A 23,682-nucleotide genomic window follows, 5' to 3' on the forward strand; every position below is an offset into this window, starting at 1 on the left:
ACCTATCGCCTCGATGATACGATCGGTTCCGCTGGCATCGCGGTCCGTCATTGCGCTCACAGGACGCCCTGGCGAAGACGGCATAGCAGACTCTCGACCCTCCACCACCGACCTCTGTCTCTCAGCTACAGTCGCGTTCACAGGTCGCAGCCGTGGTGGCGACAGCGCAGGCAAACAGTCAGCGTTCGGTTCATGGAGCCCTTCTAATGCAATTAAACGATTTTGAAGTTGTTGCATTTGTTCGATTATATAATAAAGAGTTTTATTAGGGGAATTATGTCGTTTTGAATGAAGTCTAGAATGCGAACTTCGACGCCTACGGCTAGAATCACTGTCACCCGAGCGTGCGGTACCATGCCCGGAAAGCGAGGCGCGGTATCTAGAGCGACTTCTCCTTTCATGACCTTGATTTGACATTTTCTTTACTGTAACAGTAAATTACGAAATATAAGCAAGAACTAGGCCCAATACAAATAAACTTTTATGCGGGTAGGTAGGCTATTATAGCAAAATAGCGAGATAGGCCAAAAGTAACGCTAAATTTGAATTCACAAATCTATTTGAAAATCACGCACAATTATATTGAAAATAGCTGTAGGTAGTTAACAAATAAATAAAAAAGGAAGTACTCACCAGGGTTTCAGCTACGTATACTTTACCATCTAATAACTTAGACAGCACACTACTTACGTAATAAGGGACATTTAAACTTCAATTTTCAAACGCAACGAAAAAAAGTAATTTGAATAGTCAAACTGCCGCAGGTTTTTCAGGAATGCAAAGCAAATTAGGTCACGTGATATTTTCGAATCCCACTTCTGATTTTAGGAACCAGAAGTAAAATCTTAATAAAAAAAACAATCGTGACTACACACACATATATGTTTAATAGAAGCAAGAGTTTACACAGAACTAATAAAACACTCAACAGATTACAAATTTAGAGAAATTCAATTCATAAATCTAATTTACAACAAAAACAAAAACGAGCAGGTTGACTTTCCAAACGGACAGGGGTCCCCCTTAAACTAGTTGACGGTACCCGAAGATTCTCTCGAATGAAGCGCGCACCGCCTTTTATAGTTTCTAACACCACCACTACGCGTTGTCCCCTCCACGATGACGTGTTGTGACGATTTCTCCAACAATATGATAACATTTTTAAAAAGATTTTTATCTTGTTACGCCAAAGAAGTATAACTTCTAACCTGTGTACATAAGTACGCACAAGTTTTTTGATACAAGCGTTGATAGCTAAAAGGTTAGGACTATGGCCTCATTTTCAAGGACACCGAGTTTGATACCCGGCACTTTGCATGCCTTGCGAAGTTATCAGGGAGGCCATACCCCCACTACAGGGCACGGGTCTCCTCTCACAAGGGTTTCCTCAGTAAGGGTGTAAGGCCGTAGTCTACTCGCTGGCTTTGGGAGGATTATTAGATTGTGGAACACCTTTGAGAACATTATGCAGAACTCGCAGACATGCAGGTCGTACTTTACTCCACCGTTCTGTTTCTCCATAATTGTATCGTGATAGTTGACGGACCAAGCAGTTGGCCCACCTGATGGTAAGTGGAACCATCGCCTTCAAAACAATGCAACAACTGAGCAATGTATGCAACACGTCCGGCAACATAGCGCTCGGTGTCCATCAATTCAATTCATTCCTTTCGTAGCCTAGTGAGAAAACCTGCTTGCCTGAGAGTTCTCCATAATGTTCTTAAAAGCGTGTAGAGTCCACCAATCCACGCTGGAACAGCGTGGTGGATTATTGACTAAACCCTTCTCATAGTGGGAGAAGACCCGTGCTCTGTAGTGGTCTCCTCCCACAATGAGAAAGGTTTGATATGATGTCGATGAGACGTTTCCAATTAACTGCCTTTTTGGTTTTGTGGTTAGCGTGTACCTCGTCACGAGGTTTACTTTCCGATTCCCTTGTCGGGCAAAATTTAAATAATAAGGAACGTAGGAACCGGGAATCTTCTGAAAAGCCTACGAGAGACTGAGTTGGATACAGATTATATACTTCTGGTATCAGGATAAAATATATAAGCTCTATTATCTTTTACCGAGCGTAAAAATTATTTAATATTTTAATGTAAAACAAAAAATAGGAAATGGAAAATGCAACGTATTCTATCTAATTCTCTACTATTCATTTATGTATATGTTTCTTTATCGTGACAAAGTTTCATCGAGTTTCAATCACAGCGCTGCTAAAGAAATTTCACTACAGACTCTCAAAAGCTATTCTTTATTTAATACACACGAATTGACACAGCAGACGGTTAGCTCTCATTCCAAATTTTAAAGGACATTAAAATATGGCTACATTTTTAAAGTCACAAAGGTTTATAGTTTAAAAATTAATTCTTGTACATACATAAGAGATTACATGACGCCATGCAAAATTTGTCGAAAATATTTTTTTTGATTTTCATATTTTCATAAAACATGCAAACATTATGTATGTGACCTGAAGCATAGATGTTATTATTGCCGCTGCTGCTTAGCGGCAGAAATAAGCATGGTCATAGTACTTCCGCTGACGAGCTTTGTCACAAAAAGCTCTTCTACATACATAGATTACACAATACAGTTGTCAGTTGACAACTGGTAGCAGCATACTCTGAACTACTACTACAATTGATTTAATTTATTTACTACCCGTATATGTTTGTTGTGTTCTCTTCTTAGACCAAGCCGCGTTCGAACCCTCGTAGCTTTAGGTTTAAGTTGGCGAACGAAGTTATCCATTACAATTATGTAAACATACAATAATGAACACTTCATAAGTGCCTGTGAAGGCCTACATTAATTTTCAATTTTTGAATTTTGAAATTTCGAATTTTTTAATTTAGTATTTTTTAATTTTAAATTTTTTACTGCTAGTCAGGGTGATTACGAGCAAACCTTCTCATTGGAAGAGGCCATCCGTACATCCGTAAACGTACACGTATGAACACTTCATAAGTGCCTGTGATAGGCCTATATTAATTTTCAATTTTTGAATTTTGAAATTTAGTATTTTTTAATTTTAAATTTTTACTGCTAGTCAGGGTGGTTACGAGCAAACCTTCTCGTTGGAGGAGGCCATCCGTACATCCGTAAAGATACACGTATGTACACTTCATAAGTGCCTGTGATAGGCCTACAAGAATTATGAATTTGAATTTTGAATTTTTTGTAGTTTTGAATATTGAAATTTGAATTTTGTACTGCTAGTTAAGGTGATTATGAGCAAACCTTCTCGTTGGAAGAGGCCGTCGGTACATCCGCAAAATTAAAACTAGAGCTACAAGGTTCCAGACGCACCCTGGTCCTAGCCTAAACCAAACTAATCGTTGGTATTATTATGTTTCCCTGTAAATGCGAACTACACATATTATTTAGTGTACATCCCCCAGCACATCGCACTGCCCTCACTAGTGTAATTCCGGGAGGGGTTCTGCGTCCGAGCGCTCGGGAGAATATTAAATTGCGTTTACTGCTCGCTTTTAGCTATTCCGGAATTGTGCTAATTGTTTGAACGTTTTGATAATAAATTCACACAAGAACACTTAACTGGCTGATACCGCGTCTTTACTCAATAGTTATTTCTGATATCAGGTTAAAGAAATATTGATTTATCTTAAATAATAATAATAATTTTCTAAGTTAAGCAATTAAATATCACTTGCTTCAACGTGGAAAGAAAAAATTATGAGGAAACCTGCATTCCTGTGGAGTCCACCAATCCGCACAGGACCAGCTTGGTGGACTACGGCCTAAAACCCTTTTCGTTGTGGGAATGAAATGTTATGAAAATTAAGCTTATTTTGCTATACTCAAAGATGTATCCTCATACATTGCTGAAGATCTGATTGGTGTGAAGTATAAGGATTGAAGAAAATAATAAATCACACCTCCTGCTTTTCGCGGAGTATAGCAAATTAAGCTTAATTTAAATATCATGGATTTCCGCAAAGTAACGCCTGCTTCTATCCAATATGGTCGGTAATGGATTGATATGATGATAATGAAAATACAAAACTTCGCTTAGCTCTTTAAAAACATACACATCAATTTAATAAGATACATTCTTTGATGCACGCCAAAATTAAATATACTTAAACACTACACCAATTTCACCCTAAATAATGGCGCCATACTACCGCCATTTTGAATTTATTTCTCAAATTCATAGCCATTAATTAACACTTGGGGATGTAAGAATGTAAACGATTCCCAGTGATGGTGGAATAAACCTTGGACACATTACGCTCCTATTTGAGCAGCCGTGTTAATACTTTATCTACAAGCCTAATAACTTACCTGTACTTACGAAGCACAGGTAAGTTATTTGAATGGACTTTCAGCGGGTAATTTTAATGCGCTTGACTTGAACTGTAGAAGCCGTCGACGAAAGTATTGTAGGTGAGTAGGTAAGGGCCCAAATTACGCGCCAACGACCTCTCACCGCGCCTTAAGTGTTGGCCTGTCCATCCACCGAGCGACAAGCCGAAGCTAAGCTATCCTGCTAAAAAAGGTTGATGAATTTAATTTTGGTATTTTTAAGACCAATGGTTGTCGCCATTGTATTTATTGCATTTATATGCATATTTTTATCGTCTTCTCAAACATACCAAAAGCAGTATAGTATCGAGGCAGTCCCAGCTTTATCCTGGAGATATTAGTATATTGGACTCGAAGAGCGTTCGGAGACCTTTGGATATAATTAACCCACAGAGTGCAGGTATGGAAAAACCGACAAAAGGACTTTTGTACAGTAAGCAAATCTGCGAGCTCCCTCTGACCACCAACGCCGTTCGCTCCCTATCAATGTCACAATCATCTTTTAGATTCTCTGTTACAACGTGCCCCAGGTAAGTGAACTTAACGAAAACCCTGTTAAGCTCTGTACCGTACAATCTGACTGGACGGACATAGCTATGAGTTGACTCTTTTTTTAATAATAATGATTGACCAAGCAGATGATCCACCTGATGTTAAGAGGAAAATCAATGCATTTAAACTGAGCAACACTTCACAGGGCATGCACACTCCTACAAAGTGCAACCCTGTGTCTGTATGTCCGTCAGACTGGAATACAAAATGCTGCTCGGCGGCAGGAATGAGTGGTATTAGTGGTAGTTCTTCCTAAGACGAGCTCTGTCACAACAAGTTCTACTACTTCTAATGAATGCCACGCCACATATGAAGGTAATACTGCACGTCAATCATAATCTTCAATCATGACCTTCAATCATAACCATCCTGAAAAATCTAATTTAGCAAAACATCTTTTGTAGGGTTAAATTGTTCAAAATATGTATTAATAACTTTATATTGTATATTGAAATCATCCAAACTCGTTTCATATTAACTAACTACACAGCAGCTATACTTACACTACCTCCATACCTTACTCACCATTATTTGTACATCCGCGCAAAGTCTAATATCGTGTGGCACATCCGTTACGTATATAAACATTGTTTATTTAAAAGTTGTAGCAACTATATATTTTGTTCCTTTTTTTCTGGTAATTTGCCATTTTACCAATTAAAATGATTAATACAGCTGTAATAAATGATTTGGATACTAATGTATCCGCATCGACTAGTACATATGTCAATGAGCCCCAGCTATGTATTAGATACCTAGGGGATATTAGACATCAAATTACAGTTCTATCACAAAATATAAGAAGTGTACGTAAAAACCTAGATTACCTAACTGTGTTCATACAAAAATTAAACTTCTTACCGGATTTAATAATTCTGACTGAATGTTGGTTGTTGGATGGAAATACTGCATTTAATCTTAAAAATTATGAGCAACGAAACTCTACACAATATCTCAACAAAAGTGATGGAATTGTCATTTATTTTAGACAAGGCCTCAAAATTAATATATCTGAGCCATCGTTTTTAGATGCAAACTGCCTAATAGTAGAGTTAGAGAAGGCTGTAACCGTAATATGTATCTATAGGTCACCGTCCTTCAAAAACATTGATAACTTTCTTACTTCACTGGAGCAGTTATTAAAAAACATTAAAGGTGAAAGTTGCTTCATTGTAGGCGATATTAATATAGATATTAAAAATGACACAAATGATACGAAATCAGATGAATACTTAAATCTTACAGCCCAGTATGGCTTTATCCCTGGTCATCAACTTCCAACTCGGGGTCTAAACTGCTTGGACCACGTTCTTGTGAAATCACGAACAACAACTTCACGTAAGTGATCACGATTCTGTTTTTTTTTCAATTAATAATAATAAGCAAATTACTTTACCTAGACCCATCCACTTAAAAAAGGTTAATTATGTGCAAGTAACAAAAGATCTTCAGCTTACAGACTGGTCAAAATTGTATGAAAAAACTAACGCTAATAAAGCCACTGATGAGTTTATCAATATTATAACCACTATTGTGTCTAAAAATACAGAGCTGCGTACTATCCGTCATTCGCAATGTTTACTTAAGCCATGGATGACTGCAAGTCTGATTAGATGTGCGGAGAAACGCGATCGTCTCCATATGTCAGTACGTAAAAATCCGAACGACCAAACTCTTTTAATTGACTATAAAAAATACAGAAATACCTGCAATAATATCTTACAAAATCTTAAGGACGAATACGATAGAAAAAGACTATTAGAGAATAAAGACGATCTGAGAAAGAAGTGGGATGTTCTTAAAGATATTTGTCATCTTAATTCTAAAAATAACAAAAAATGTAACAAACTTATAACTGAAAATACTCCACAACCGACACACGTACTTAACGAGGCAAATAACTATTTTTCCACCATAGGCGAAAAGCTTGCAACAACAATTCTGGATGAGGTAGGGAAAACTGAAGCTGAACTAGCAGAAAATATCTCAGCACAGAGTGTCAAGAACAATAGCCAGTATTCTTTCTTTTTCACACCGACTGATGAACTAGAAATCCTGAAGATCATTAGCAACCTTAAAACTCGATCTGCTGCTGGCATAGATACTATCACAAACGAACTTTTAAAGACATGTAAACTTGTTTTAGCTAGTCCTATTACATTCATTTGTAATCTTAGCCTATCTTCGGGGGTAGTACCAGATAAGTTTAAAATAGCAAATGTGTGTCCTATCCCAAAGGATGGAGATCCTACAGATGTGTCAAACTACAGGCCGATATCTTTACTTTCTTGCATATTCAAAATAGTTGAAAGGGTTGTTAATAAAAGGCTGTTGGATTACTTGGAATCCAGAAATCTTCTTTCAGAAAATCAGTACGGTTTTAGAGCGATTCGTTCTACTGAAGACGCGGTCACTGAACTAACTAATTTTGTTTCTGCGAAGTTGGATCAGGGAAATAGATGTATTGGTGTCTTCCTTGATTTAGCCAAGGCTTTTGACACTCTGTCTAGGAAAATCCTGATCAAGAAATTAGAAGCATTGGGAATACGTGGTACTCCACTGCAATGGTTCCAGTCGTATTTAACGGGCCGCAAACAAAAAGTTACGGTTGATAACCTATCCAGTAAAATAGCAGAAGTCAATTTCGGTGTGCCTCAAGGCAGCGTATTGGGCCCAACCCTATTTTTAGTCTACATAAATGACCTATGCTCCCTCAACGTCAGGCAGGCAAAATTTTTCACCTTCGCGGATGACACGGCCGTAGTCTTTTATGGAAATAGCTGGGGCTCAGCGGAGCGGATATGTCAACAGAGTTTGCAAGAGGTTTTTGCGTGGCTCAGAAATAACTTGCTTACCGTTAACACAAGCAAAACAAAAATTATCTGTTTTAAAATATCGAGTAGAACTGATCCCATAGATACATTAAAAATTAAATTCCATACATGTACTGACTACAAAAGTGAGAGCTGCAAATGTCCCATGCTCGAACAGGTAAGTAGTTTAAAATAACTCGGTGTTGTAATAGATGAAGGGTTGCGATGGGACAAACAAATTGAAGCACTAAGTGGTAGGCTGCGAAAATTTATGTTTATATTCGGAAGACTTAAAAATGTGGCTAATGCAGAAATAATAAAGCTTGTCTATGAATCACTCTGCCAATCACTACTGAACTACTGCCTACCAGCGTGGGGTGCAGCTGGTAAAACCTACTTACTCAAACTTGAACGTACTCAAAGAGCCGTCTTAAAAACTGCGTACAAAAAACCTTTTCGGTATCCTACTGACATCCTTTATTCAGAGTGTGGGTTCTTGCGTGTTAGACAGTTATATATAAAATCCGTTATACTTGATTTCATAAGTCCGCAGCCTTAACAGTTATAACGCGCTCACGCCTTCAACGGTGGAAGTTTCCTTTTTTGAGAACGAAGTTTGGACGTAGATTTTACCGGTTTGCTGGACCATTCCTCTATACGAAGGTTAACAGAATACTAAAAATTGTAAAAATGTCACGATATAAATGTAAAAAGACTAGATAAATGGTTAATTGAATCAAACTACGGAGAAACAGAAAAAATGCTCACAATATTAGAATAAATATAACATACAATAAACACACAGGGAGACACACGCATGCACACGCATGCACACACAAACACAGTCATACACACACATCAACACAATCATACACACGCACACACATTGCACACATTAAAGAACAATTTTTTTGTCATTATTGCTCCAATTGCTTTTTTTGTATGTTTTTGATTTTTTATTTTTATTTTATTATTAAGCTACCTTTATTGTATTCTACCTGGAAGGAAGGGATTTCCACGACACAGGGAATCCTAGTGTGGAAATCACAGACTTTATCTGTATTCTTTGGATTACTTTTTATGAGTTTGTTTGTTTGAAATAAATAAGAAATAAATCTTTTAGACAGCGGACATAGCGTAGCCAGTAATCATTCGTACGAAATATTACATACTTGCGACAAAGAACGAAATAGGAAGCCCAATTGGAATTTATTAAACATAAGAATGGCAGGTTTGAATTGCTAAATGGACAAATAAATGTCATCTTCACTTTATAAAACATATAAAGAAATACTAATGATGTAGGAGGGACTTTAGGATAAAAAAGGTATAAAAAACGACACATTTGCAGAATTTTTCAACATTTCCTGAGGATGCGGTGTTGGAGTGAAACCTTTCTTGAGAGTACATTGGCAAAGATCGGTTTAGTATGGAAAATGAAGATCAAAGAAATTCTATATTGCACCATACAGATTCTCCTGCTTTTCGCAAATTAAGCTTAATTTTCATTGTACTCTAACTACTACTATGAGTGACTGTAGGAATCGTTATGTAAGGAAAAAGTTAGGGATAATTTATGCCAAACCGTGGCGTTTTTCTAGTAGGTATCGTAGTTATATAAGCTACGCCAGAAAGAACCCGGGATCACCTTCTTATAAGACAGGTCTCTCCACTGCGCCAACGGTTTCCTGATTAGTATAGATAAAGCGTTCCTATTGATGATATTAACAGCCTAGCTGCACCGCTCCGGTGGACTGACAGCATTAGGCATTGTTTAAGAAGCCGGGTCATTCGTAGGAGGTAGCGGGTAGAGGGCCGAAGGTAGCGACACCTCTCAACTCCCTTGACCCAAATGTCTAAAAATGAGCGACTCTTATTTTTTTGTTTGCACTTTTTTGAAAAACTTCTTTAAATAGACGTGTGATTAGGGTTGGAAACATTTTTTCTTTTTGTTCTTAAGTGATGTGGTAAAGCCACGGAAGCAACAGATGCTTTTATTGCATTAAAAAAAAACATTAAGTAGACCTAATTTAATAAGTTTAAACAGTCACTATAAACCCACAAACTTACGTCAAGTTTATAAATAAATAAATCTTTATATTTATATTTCTTGTGTGCGTGTGTATGTCACTGAACCCGATTTGAATGATTTTTTTGGTATACCTTTGGTTACCCTGGATGGTTAGAATTAGCCCGACAGATGGCACTGGGGTCCACTACTATAAGCATAAATATACAATACACACATCGCCATTTTCGTAAGTGTAGCTTGTGTTACGGGTACTAAGATAGTTGTTCAATATTTTTATAAACATAATATAATACTTATAATATACAGATAAACACCCAGACACTGAACATTTTCCAGCTGTGGGAATTGAACCCACGGCCTAGGACTCAGAAAGCAGGGTCGCTGTCCACTGCGCCAATCGGCCGTCAAAGTATGTCTGTTTGTAGTGACTGTTTAAAAGTTTTAACTTACGTCAAGTTTGTCTGTTTGTAGTGACGAAAGAAGACAGATTCTATGGAGAAGAATATGCAAACTCTTTCCAACATCAATTTACAATTTAACAATCATTGTTCTGTCTTGTGTGAAATGAAAACGGAGCGGCTAGCTTGTAAGCAACCTTGTTATTAGTAGTTTTAAGAAGTCTAAAGTACTAAGGGTAGGTACTATGCCAATGGGGTACCAAATCTTTTGTTTCATTCTGAAATCAATACTTTTAAAGAATTGACTGTAAAAATTGCAATGAAAAAATACTCCGAATACAAAATACGTGACGCAAACTTAAATTTACAGTATACAGGAAGCATGAGCGCTATGGATATTATTGTATGTGACATTTTTATGTCTAGTTGTTTCTTTCTTAAATTTCATTGCTTTAAAATAATATATCGCTTAAGAGAACGATGAAGAGCCCCGAATAGGTCAAATCAAAACTAGTCGGAGAATCTCCGACCAAAAATTCACATGAGTTCAGACGTCCATTAAATAATACAACTAAATAACGCTCTGATAAATGTAAGAGACTGCCCTAATACATATTAATAGATAGATAAAGATACATGGAGATATACATACTGTGCGGGTTGGCGTAGTGTGGGCCGAGGGTGCGGGCTCGGACACGAAAGCACTTCATTAGGCCCAAATTAATCTGAGTAATGTCTCACCCAGAGCTGCTCCGTGAGGCTTACAGCAGATAAGGACTCCTACCACCGGCTCGCAAGTAAAACTCGCTTTTACTTTAGCTACTAAAACGCAATCGTGTCTGCTTTCAGACAAAGTCCTTTTCCAATGACTCCGACCTTTCGAGTTTTACCCGTCCCAATAACTGATCACATTGATGGGTGATGACATTTTAGCTAACATTAAGTCAAAGTCAAAAATATCTTTATTCAAGTAGGTAGACTGATGACTAATATACATAAATAATTTAACTAACTATAATATACATTTAAACACACAGACACTGAAAAACATTCATGTTCATCACACTAAAACACATTCCAGTTATGGGCATCGAACCCCCGGCCTTAGACTCGACAGAGAAAAATCACTGTCCACTGCGCCAATCGGCCGTCAAGAAAAACATTTCTCTGTTTCAAGAACACGACTACCATCGTAGAAAATAAAGTTAAGCATATGTTTTGTATCTACAGCACAAAAGTAATAAAGGCTACCTGATTGTCGTGATAACTTTATTGATTTCCATGATAGGTATATTATGAAAATCAAGCTAAATTTGCTATACTCCGCGAAAAGCAGGAGAATGTCTGTATGGTGTAGTTTATAATTTCTTCAATCCTCATACTCCACACTTAACAGATCTTCGGCAATGTACCCTCTACAAACATTTTTCTCCGGAACCGGAGCATCCTCTATAGATGTTAACTTTACAATGAATAATTGTTAAGATAATAAATTGTTAAATATGAGGATACTTGCAGCCGGTAGTGACAGCGAGTTTAGGAGTGAATGCTACGCGAATACCCGTGGTAGCTCCACATCTGCCAATAATACAAATGGGTTAGGAATAACGCGCTATCTTATCTCAGCGCGGGGCGGGGAAGGTCTCGTGGCGGAGGGATTTTTTATTGTTATGCCTCCGAATGGACGCGTTTTGTCTTCGGGGCTTGGGATTCTGCAAACAATACCCTATTTTCTTGCCGACTCCGTGTATACCAATACAAGTCAATAATATATACCAGCAGCTATGTCCACATGTAAATAAACGTTGCTTAAAGGAGGACAAACCGACAGACCCACTTTCATATTTGTAATAACATATTCCTTCAAAATCGTTTCGTCAATTTAATCAATGAATTTAATCACGCTATTTCATTCATATGTTAAGAACAAATTTTAGTGGCCCTGTAGCACAGTGGTAAACGCTGTTGTCTTATAGTGGGGAAGATTTTGTTTTTTTCCACTACAAGTTAGCTCTTGACTGCAATCTCCCCTGCAGGTAAGTGAAGATGCAATCTAAGATGGTAACCTATGAGGGGTAAAGCAGTTATATAAAACCCATACCTCTAACGGTTCCTACGCGATACCGCACCGGAATGCTAAATCGCTTTGAGGTTTGTCTTTATCGATACGATGGTAACTAGCCACAGCCGGAAAGAAATTATAAATTCCGCTCACCGCAGCGCCAGGGAGGTTGTTTCGATCGCCCATACAAGCAGTACCGTTGGGAGGCTTCGGCCATAGCTCGTTGACCGCTATTTCAATATAAATGATTTCCAAGGTGGGTTTTACGCGGCCTTGGGTTGCTTGACGGACCACCTGATGGTAAGTGGAAAACCAAGGTCTATAGAGAGAGCAACACTTCACAGGGCATGCAAGGAGCACGTCCTACGCCATGCCACCGTGCGACCATCAATTTGAGGCGTAGTTGTTAAGCCTCATGAGCCTGTAACTACACTGGCAACCGAGCCCTTCAGCCGGAATACAGAATTACAACAATGCTGCTTAGCGGCAGAAATAAGCATGATGATAGTACTTTGCATTGCCAACTAAACAAACACCTTTTCATTTTAGTTATAACCGACAGTCCTCTGTGCAGAGCATGCATGGAGGCAGATGAAACACCCACTCACGTATTGCTCCGATGTAGAGGAGTAGCAGAACAACGCGCAGCATACCTTGGCTCCCCAACATCACTCCCTGAAGAACTTGGCGACCCGGCGGCCTGGAGTGACTCAGCGGGGAGCCGTACCAGTGGCACTACGTACAACGGAAGGTTCCGGCCGACCGAGTACGAAGACAAGGCCAGAGAAAGAAGAAGAAAGAAGAAAAATAAATATATTTTTTTTATTTATTCTTTTCATCAAATTTCCTCCTCCTTTTTTTCAAGTCGGTTGAAAGGATTAATTAAAAACAGTGATTTTGTGTTTGTTTAGATTAGGCTGTTTCGGACACTTGCGTGGTTGCCGGCTCGGGTGACCGATCCGCTTACGACGGTAAGCGGCTGTGATTGTGTTACCATTAGCGGCTTCGTTGGCTCTGCTTTCGATAATGTTTATTTTTATTCCATTATAAGTTAGCCCTTCTCATCTGAGGGTAAATGATAATGCACGTGGTCCCTTCTTGTAGGATTGTTGCACGACACATGGCACCTATACCGCATTCATTGTCGTCATTCAACGCGCTCTTGGACAGCAATGTTTCATAGAATCTGTAGTGTAAACCGAGGTTGTGGGAGAGGAGAGTCTAATTTCAGCTGTCAACTGGGGGTCCATGGTTGGGGAACGCTTATGGGGTATGGCTAACTAGAGAGTGGAATATCAGTTTTATTAGTTATTTCTAGTATTTTACAGGATCTATTTCGAGTGGGGCCGACAGTATTGTTCCGTGAATTGTTGAGGTAATCTGAGAATATTGAATGAACTTTAGTTCAATATTCGCAGAGTAGCACTATATTAATATCATGTTTTTTATAATATTTAGGGTCACCTCATTCACATTCGTGTTATAGTTATCCATAAATATATAGTTCCATCTACTTAGAGATGCAGTCTAAGATGGCAGCGGGAGAAATGGAGAGGGAAGGAAAATAGATACAACATTACTCTCATTCTGAGAAGAGACCCGTGCCCTGTAGTGGGTTAATGAAGAGTATATTATTGTTTGGATATTATCAAGAACCTAAAACGTTTTGCCACAGTAATGTGACCCCTTGTTTCCTTCATTGTAAGCGCAGCTTATGTAATGGTAGTCACTGAAAATTTGTTTTGACAACATTGTCCCTTCCCTAAAAGTATTGATTTCAGGAAAACGGATTTTCTTTATTCATCATCATCATTGTATCAACCCATTACCGGCCCAATACAGAGCACGGGTCCCACAGTGAGAAGGGGTAAAGGCTGTAGTCCACCACGCTGATCCAGTGCGGATTGGGAGCTTTGGGAACATTATGGAGAACTCCTAGGCATGCAGGTTTCCTCAAGATGTTTTCCACCACCGTTGAAGCAAGTGATATTTTAATTGCTAAAACGCACTTCACTTAGAAAAGTTAGAGATGCGGGCTGGGATTCGAACTCCCTAAGTGAAGTCGAAATCCTTCCCACTGGGCTATCACCCCGCTCCCTTCATTATGTTCTACTGTTTCCCAGCTGGATCCGGCAAGATCTTGGTCAAAAGGCAAAGTGTCTTTGCATCACAGTCAACAAACCGCCAGCCGTATTTACATCCATTGCAGAACCATCGCGACAAGCTGCGAGGAATATCAAAAGGGACTCGGTAAAGGAGTGCTCCCGAGCCATGTATTTAATCAAGCGCTATTAGCTCAAGCCGATGATGTCAACTTAAGGAATACTAATGCGTTGACTTTGCCCTGTGTACGAGCACTCCTTGAAGTGTGTGTTTCACTTAACCTAGTAAATACTGAAACCGAGCACAACTAATTATCTAGCGCGAGCCAACGCCCGTGGCTTTGCTCACGTTGAATAAGATGTGGCAATTTTGTTTCGAACAAATTTCATTTAATTCCATTCATTCATTTCATGTCTCGTGGTTTGAACTGAATAGTACTCCTCCTAAAACTATGATTATAAAAGCCTTAGAAGAATAATTAAGTCAAAAAAATCTTTATTTGGAAAACTCCGTATAATTTTTTACGTATTTTTTTTTTTTAGGTATACTTACCTTTTTTTAATTTTTACTGTTATATTGTACAATTTATTTCAATTTTTTATTCAAATTTCCAAATCTCAGTTATAATAATAACGCAGCAATATTTTTCTGATATATAAATACCCTACTATATGATAAAACTATTTATTAAAATAAGTATTAATACTCCGATATTATTGTAACCTACTTTTGTTTTCATCGGTGATTTGGTGGACCTTTTTGTATTTTTTATGTATCACCAATAGTTTTCTGAGCGCACGCCATTTAATAAATATTATAAGCAAAATTTTGCTACTTTGAGTTATATTAATTTGTAATTTTCTCAAGGATCTTCAATTTTTTTTTTATAAATTTTAGCCTATGCTACTTCGCGATATTTAAGCTTTTTGGCGAAGAAATGGTTAAAATAGGTCCAGTACTTTTGTAGCCTATTGGGTAGACACAAACAAACTCTTTCCTTTTTATAATATTCGTATAGATATAGATAAAATAAAGTACCGACTTGAAATTATTTTCGAAGTTATGGCAGGTCATTTGCTTCTCTTAGTCATTGTTTACAGCAAATAAAGTATTGTTCAATGTATCGTAAAACTGCTGTGGATACATTGTAACAGCAGACGCCCGAACGACCCACTTCGGACGAGCCCCCTCGGGAATTAATGCGAATGCGTTTTATAATTACAATGGCTGGAATCCTTAGTATGAGCTCGGATATCGAAAACTGTGATAGTTTTTCACAGATTCACAAGGCAGGGTCTGCTTCGTGAATTTTTTTCTAGAAAATTTTTTTCTAGAACTAACAACCCAATGCTGGGGAGAGGCCTTATAAAGATCTAATAAGAGAGAGGATTTTAGAGCAAAGACTCATCACGCTGCTCCAATGTTAGTTGGAGGTGGAACCACCAATTTACTAACTTCGAGAATTTTTTAACAGAAAAGTCGAAACAATTATTAGCACAACTCTGGAATCAATTATCTTTTTAACCCACGACGCAATAACGATGGGGTGTCATAAGTTTAACGTGGGTGTGTGTGTCTGTCTGTGGCATCGTAGGGCCCGAACGGATGAAACGATTTTAATTTTGTTTTTTTTTTGCAAGGTGTTCATAATTCCCCTTTATGTAAGTATCAAATGAAAGGGTTTGCCTAGTAGAATACTATACACACTAACAAATTTCAAATCCAAGATGGCTGCCATTACAAAATGGCGAATAACATTTTTTTTTACTCGCAACTACCACATTATAAGTATCAAATGAAAGGGCTTCATTTGTAGAATAATATATCATCATCATCATCATCATCACATCAACCGATAGACGTCCACTGCTGGACATAGGTCTTTTGTAGGGAGTTCCAAGTTCCACGATTCTGAGCCGCTTGGATCCAACGGCTACCTGCGACGCGCTTAATGTCGTCTGTCCACCTCGTTGGGGGTCGACCAACGCTGCGCTTACCAGTACGGGGCTGCCATTCCAGCACCTTGGGACCCCAACGTCCATCCTTTCTCCGAACTATGTGCCCGGCCCATTGCCACTTAAGCTTCGCGACTCGTTGAGCTATGTCGGTAACTTTGGTTCTTCTACGAATCTCCACATTTCTGATTCGATCGCGTAGAGATACTCCGAGCATAGCTCTCTCCATCGCCCGCTGAGTGACTCTAAGCCTTCTTATGAGGCCCATAGTTAACGACCATGTTTCAGAGCCATAGGTCATCACTGGCAACACGCACTGTTCGAAGACTTTCGTCTTCAGGCACTGAGGGATTTCTGACGAAAAGATGGCACGGAGTTTCCCGAACGCTGCCCATCCGAGTTGGATTCGGCGGTTCACCTCCTTCTCGAAATTGGACCTACCTAACTGGATCGTGTGTCCTAGGTATACGTATTCGTCAACAATTTCGAGTGCAGTGTTCTCAACGATTACTGGTTGAAGCGGAACATGAGCATTAGACATAATCTTCGTCTTGCTCATGTTCATTCGTAGGCCAACCTGTTGAGAAGCTCTGCTGAGGCCATCGAGCATCGTATTTAGGTCTCCCAGAGTCTCTGCCATTATGACTACATCGTCGGCAAACCGAAGTTGAGTGATGTACTCGCCGTTAATGTTGATGCCAAGTCCGTTCCATTCCAGAAGCTTAAAGACGTCCTCCAACGCAGCGGTAAATAGTTTCGGGGAGATAACATCTCCCTGTCGCACGCCTCGCTGCAATTGGATTGGTCTCGTAGTCTGATCCTGTATACGAACTGACATAGTGGCGTTTTTGTACAAACACTGCAACACTTGGATATACCGGTAGTCAATTCGGCATCTCTGCAGTGACCTAAACACAGCCCAAGTTTCCACCGAATCAAAGGCTTTTTCATAGTCCACAAACGCTAAGCAAAGTGGCCGGTTATACTCTTCAGTCTTCTGTATAACCTGCCGCAGCGTATGAATGTGGTCTATGGTACTAAAGCCCTTACGGAAACCGGCTTGTTCGGGAGGCTGGAAGTCATCAAACCTACGAGCGAGACGATTCGTAATGACTCTCGAAAACAGCTTGTAGATATGACTCAGCAGCGAGATGGGTCTGTAATTCTTCAACAAGGTATTATCACCTTTTTTGAAGAACAGAACCACCACACTCCTGTGCCATGCCTCTGGCGTTGTGCCTTGGTGAATAACGGAATCAAACAATCGCTGAAGGACTTTCAGTATCGGTTTTCCACCTGCCTTCAGGAGTTCTGCCGTTATTCCGTCATCACCCGGCGCCTTTCCATTTTTAAGCTGCTTGAGAGCCACACTAATCTCGTATAGGCTGACGTCTGGGATATCTTCGGTATAATGTCGAGTTAATTTGGCTCTAGGATCCTTAGCCAAATCTTCAACAGGCGTCTGTACTGTGGTGTACAACTGTCCATAAAAGTTCTCAACCTCACCCAAGATCTCAGGTTTGGAAGAGACAAGACTACCATTATTGGTCTTCAGTCGCATCAACTGGCTCTGACCGATAGACAGATCTCTAGCGAACACTTTAGAGCCTCTGTTTTGCTCGATGGCATTTTTAATACGCTCTGTATTGAAGTGCCGCATATCACGAGTCTGTGATTTAGAGATCTGCCTATTAATCCGCCGGTAAGCGGACGCGTCTGCTATAGACTGTAGTCTCATCTCTTGCCTCTCCGTCATAAGCTTGAGTGTATTGGTTGAGAACCTATTGGCCTTGTTTCTACGGTGGGCCTTGTAGAATTTGGACCCGACTGTTTGGACAGTTTCCACCAGCCTGTTGTTCAAATCGTCCACAGTGTCGCAATCTGCTAGGCAACCGAACCGGTTCTGTAGTTCTAGTTGAAAGCTCTCGGGGTTTTGAATATGGGCACGAGTAGGCCGGAGTGTAGACTTCACCAGTCTGACTCTTTCAAGTTGAACGTTTATACTCAATGTGCCTCTTACCATACGGTGATCACTTCCGGTTTTAACCCTGTTGATCACATAGACATCATTGAATACATGCCGTTTGGTCGACATGATGAAGTCGATCTCGTTTCTCGTGGAACCATCGGGGCTTATCCAGGTCCATTTCCTGTGTGGCCGCTTCTTGAAGAAGGAGTTCATCATATAAAGGCCCTCCTTCTCCATGAAGTCAGCCAACATTTGACCCCTGTGGTTCCGTTGCCCATACCCAAATTGCCCCACCCTCAACTCTGAACCAGTTCGCTCGCCAAGCTTCGCGTTGAAATCCCCCATCACAATATTGTAGTAGGTGTTCGAGGCATGTATGGCTTTTGAAATGTCCTCATACAAAACCTCTACATCCTCGTCTGGGTGTGCCGAAGTCGGCGCGTATACCTGTATGACCTTCAACGAATACCGTTTGGTAATTCTGAGTATAAGGTATGCTACCCTGCTCGACACACTTTCGACTTTTACAACATTGTTGACGAGAGACTTGTGGACGATAAACCCGACACCACCCTGTGACTGTTGGTCACCCTCCCGGTAGTAAAACAAGTTGCCGGATTCCAAGATTATCGAGTCCTCCCCCTCTCGCCGGACTTCAGACAATCCTATAATATCCCAGCGCAACTTGCTCACCACTTCTTCCAGCTCAATCACCTTTCCATCGGTCCTCAACGTGCGTGCGTTGTATGTTGCCAGGTCAAGTCGTCGGGGTTGGCAGCGGAATCTCTGCCGGAGATTCTTAACACCCCTTGCCCCGCCGTTACCATAACCGCTGCCAGAGCCAGGAATAGCGGGGCCGCCGGGAACTAGGGGCTGTGGTTTTTTTCTCCTTCCCATTAAAGATATGCCCGATAATGACCACGCTGGGCAGGCGGGTTGGTCATCGCAGGGCTAGACTGATCGCCCTGCGAATAATATATACTATATTGTAATTCGGTGTTTTTTTTAATTTGATATTTATTTATAACTATCCCTCGTATTCTGTTTATTTGGTTCAAGAAATTATTAGGGCTATGGTTTTTGTCATTAAAGTAGTAGTTTTTTTCATTAAACTAAATGAAAACACCATAATTAGAGGTGGTTTTTGTAATTATTTATACTCTAACAGTTCTTGTAATCCAGAGACATACCAGTTTGTTTTTTTTTAGTATTTCCATCACAGTACATCATTTCGCCTATTACAGACAACCCATATAGGACTGCTTACAACATTTCCTGCAACACGGGTATTTATTCTGCTCATACCTCCTTTTCCTTCTTCTTCTGCCATCATTTGCGGTGGTTACCAGCTCTGGTGTGAACTCGATGCACTTCTCGTACTCCCTACCCAAGGTAGCATTATACTCCATTCTGCAATGTCTCACTTTCTGCTTATCTTTATTTCTTTCCTTCCTCTTCCTCCCGCTGTACCCAAATCGGGGGCATTTCTCATATTTTCCCGACAACATCAGTTGCTGTCTCTCCATTCTGTATTTCTGTATTCGGTCTCTCTCCTACAACATTCCATACTTATCCATGACTTTTACTAATATTATAACTGCGAAAGTGTTTTTGTTTGTTTGCCCTTCCCTTAAACCCTAATAAAGCAACCAATCAACTTGACTTTTTCAAAGAGTTACATCCCCGGCTTTACATCCCAGGAAAACCAACAGTTCCAACGGGAATTGTAAAGAACCGTAATAAAAGCGAATGAAGTACAGATCTTATTGAAATTTGGCACACATTAAGCATGCTTAGCTGTACTTATTTTGGTGAAATTTCGTATTTTGCAGACGGCAAGATTTAATAACTTAATAAACGTAGAACCTACGACCTACGTAAAATACCTACGACTTAGAGGGCCTAAAATAAACGCGAGTAAAAATAAATATTTTACCTTTTGTCGTTCTTTTATCCACATGTCTAGTTTCTGTTGCATTTTATATCGATTGTCTTTCATTTCTTTCCATTCTATTCCGGAGATCCTTTTAGGTTTTAAAGCTTTTTCAAAATCAAAAGGTTCTTTTAAATGGTCTTTCATTTTATAATATTCTAATCCTTTGTAACCTCGTCTATTCTCTAAATCTGGTTTTGGATCCAGATTGATGGTTATACCTTCGTTTGACTCTTTTTCTGTTCCATTAAGATCTTTTATATGCTTTTTGAGGTCTCTCATATACTCCAAACCTAATGTGGCTTCACTATCGTTAGCTTGAAGTAAAGATTTAACACTTTCGTCAATTGCGTTATTGATTGTTTTGTATAGGTCACTTTTTTGTTTTTCTAACTCTTCAATTGTTTTATTTTTTACCCCTCCATCAAATGCTGTTGCCATACCAAAAATGAACTCAAAAAACCAAATTGTTTCCGCTATCACTTTCAAATTTCGATTCATCATGAATTTATGATTAAAAATTCATGAAAATCTGCAGCAAAGTGAAATCGTATAGTATTTCTCAACAAGTTTAAAATCATAAAATAGTATATGTTTTATGATTGAAGTTCGCATTGAAAGTATAAATATATAATATTTATTTGAAATAGTTTAATATTATTATACCTATTAAGTTTGTTTTTAATGTGAGCGTCGGGGCCGTTAAGATGCAAATCTGCTCACTTTATTTATTCATTTAAAAGAGTTCTCTTTCAGAATATAAAATGGCAAACTTTTTAACGAGTCTTTTATCCAATTTTTTGATATTTCTTTGCAAGATGTTTATACAACTACTGACTACAAGAAATGAATTAAACATCAAGTTCTTAAGACAAGTGTGACGAAGAACTTTTATTAATTTCTTGTGGTAACACAGCAATGACATAGGTACGTATAACTTTAAAAAAACACATTTTTTAACCTTTAGATTTTTATATTACGTTACCATATAACAATTGATGATTCAACGTAAGTTACAGCTGTATGACAAATATAACATAAGTTGATTTAATCGAACTGATATTATAGAAGGAGGCCATTTTAGATATTCTTCGTCCTTCTTTAAACTGAAATACTTTCTGCAGACGCGTAAACCAGACACTTCCTGAACGGTACATCAAGGTTTAAACTACACGTAAACAAATAAGGGCACATAAAAGCGAGGCGAGTAAGGTGAGTAAAAGTATAATCTAAAAGAAGCGTCTCTATATATTGTGAATTAAGCTGATTCTTTTAGTATTATAGAAGGAAAATATTACTATGCTTTTTTTCTCCTTTTTTTTACAATGTCACTCAATACATTTACTGCAAGAATATTTAAAATAACTTTATAACAAAGAATTTGTTTTTGTCGGTTTTGCAAGGTGACTGATATATTCAATAAAATTTTGTATGGTGCCACAACACCAAATCTTGTACAAAGGTCACCAAATATCTTTGAAAAATTGCCAAAGTTAATATTTGATGAAAATTATTCAGCTGACGTACCAGGGGAATCCTAAAAATATAATTCAACACTTCGTACAAGGATTTCAAGTTTAATCTATTGAGTCGGGGATGAAACTTGAGATTTTTCCATTAGCTCCAATTAATATCGCGCTGTGATCACTTATAATTAATTTCCTTTTCACTCCTCGATCAAAATCCTCAATAATTTTCGCTTAATCCGTCGTACTTAATTGGGGTACTTCGTATACGTAGCTTATGATGTCCATCTTTATATACGGATACTCCGCGAAAACTCTGATACCTTTCAGAAAGTTAATCAGTATCTTAGTGGTGAAACCTTGCCGAAATTTTTAACTCAAATATTCATTTTACATGTACCGTATTAATTAATAGTGATATCTGCAGATCGTGTGGCTTTCCGTATGGTAGCGGCAGATCATAATACAGGTGTCACCAACCCTCCTTCCACTGCAGGTGTCGTACGAGGCGACTTAGACTGAGGCGACAGTTACTTCCACCATCTATTGCGATCACCAACCCTCTGATCAGCGCATTGATTATGGACAAATCCTCCCGTTGGGAGGAACCTTTAGTCCAGCAGTCGACTGTCATAGGCTGTTGATGAGGACGATGATGATGATGCATATCGTCGAAGAAAAGTACTGAAATCCTTCGTAAAAATGGGTATATCCTTCTAATATCATAAATGTGAAAGTTTACAAGGATGAATGGATGTTTGATGCTCTTTCACGCAAAAACTACAGAACCAATTTTACTGAATTTTGGAATGCAGATATATCATACACTTTTTTTCCCGGGAAAATGTACGATTCCCGCAGGATCCAAAAAAAACCGCGTACGAAGCTTCCGGCAACAGCTGTTTTTTTATAACCTGATTCAGAAGGTATTATTAAATCGGATCTACCTTTATTTAAATTAAATCAACGTATTAAAACTTTACTTAATCGTGGTCTATAAAATTGATGAACTTTTTAACAACAAGGCTGCTTAGAAGCATAGCAGTTAAACTGTCAAATGTTGTTAGAAAAGAGGAATCTGCTGAGGTTCTTGCCGGCTTCTTCTCTGTAGAATCTGGCTTTGTTAAAGTCACTAGATTATGTTAATTAATATTTTGTATAGATATACCTTATTGTCGACCAAGTATATAGAACACCTGATAGTGATTGGATCGACTCCGTTGTCACTTATCTATAGAGGAGTTCCTAAGGATATTTCTGTAAGATACTCACAAAACGTAGAAATTCAAATGATTGTGTTTGGCCATAGAACTAGTGAGTTGCACGGCATTTGATATTTTTAACGCGTATTTCACTATAATAATTTTAATATATCTATGGTTACTACAAGTTCTTTATTATTACCACCACTATTAACAATTATTAATACTACTTTACTTTTTAAAAATATGCAAAATTGTCCCAAACCTAGTACTTTGGCAACGACGCAACGAACTGAGTTTCAGTTTACTCCAGTATCCAACTGAGCAAACAATTGCGTCGCCCTTTACTTTATCATTATAATTAAAATGTTAGAAATTGTAATAAAAACTTAAATAAATAATAAAATGCCTACACAATTTAGTACATAATTAACAGTAAAAGGTGTAGAAGTAATTGTTGAAAAAAATTCAGAAACAAAACTACAAAGAAACATTTAATGATAAACCGAATGAATGACTATTTTAATTTTATGTTGGCAATTCGGGCTCTATGAATTTACAAATTACCCTATAGATAGCTTCTAGGAATTCGTTATCTTTGCCAATTAAATAATAAAAAATAATTCTAGTTAAATAAAAAAAACGACTTCAACATACGCCTAGGAACAAAAAGCAAAAAAAAATGCTACTTTGGGTTACATTATTGTTGATTTCCTAATAACAGCTCGACCGATTTTGATAAAATTTATATGGGATCACACGAAAAGTATGCCCTTTAAAACAAAAAAAGAATTTTTAAAATCGGTCTTTGAGTCGATGTTTGATTTTGTCGGGTAACATAGATTAAAAAAAAGTTTCCGAC

General features: G+C 38.5%; 1 protein-coding gene across 1 annotated transcript; it reads right to left on the minus strand.

Moving 5' to 3' along the window:
- Positions 1–19,395: 19,395 nt before the first annotated feature.
- Positions 19,396–20,442, minus strand: LOC120634937. The gene is made up of 2 exons (XM_039905831.1): positions 20,156–20,442; positions 19,396–19,772 (listed from the first exon to the last, which is right to left on the minus strand). The coding sequence occupies exons 1-2, from the start codon at positions 20,432–20,434 to the stop codon at positions 19,458–19,460; spliced, it is 594 nt and encodes a 197-aa protein (XP_039761765.1). The 5' UTR covers positions 20,435–20,442; the 3' UTR covers positions 19,396–19,457.
- Positions 20,443–23,682: the final 3,240 nt, after the last annotated feature.

Source organism: Pararge aegeria, chromosome 25 (assembly GCF_905163445.1).
Source record: "Pararge aegeria chromosome 25, ilParAegt1.1, whole genome shotgun sequence".
In the NCBI taxonomy this organism is placed as follows: Eukaryota; Metazoa; Arthropoda; class Insecta; order Lepidoptera; family Nymphalidae; genus Pararge; species Pararge aegeria.

Coding starts and splice junctions, on each gene's coding strand:
- LOC120634937 (XM_039905831.1), bottom strand. CDS start 20,434: ATGAGAGACCTCAAAAAGCATATAAAAGATCTTAATGGAACAGAAAAA. Junction 19,773..20,155: donor GGATAAAAGAACGACAAAAG/GTAAAATATTTA, acceptor GGAATGTTGTAG/GAGAGAGACCGAATACAGAA.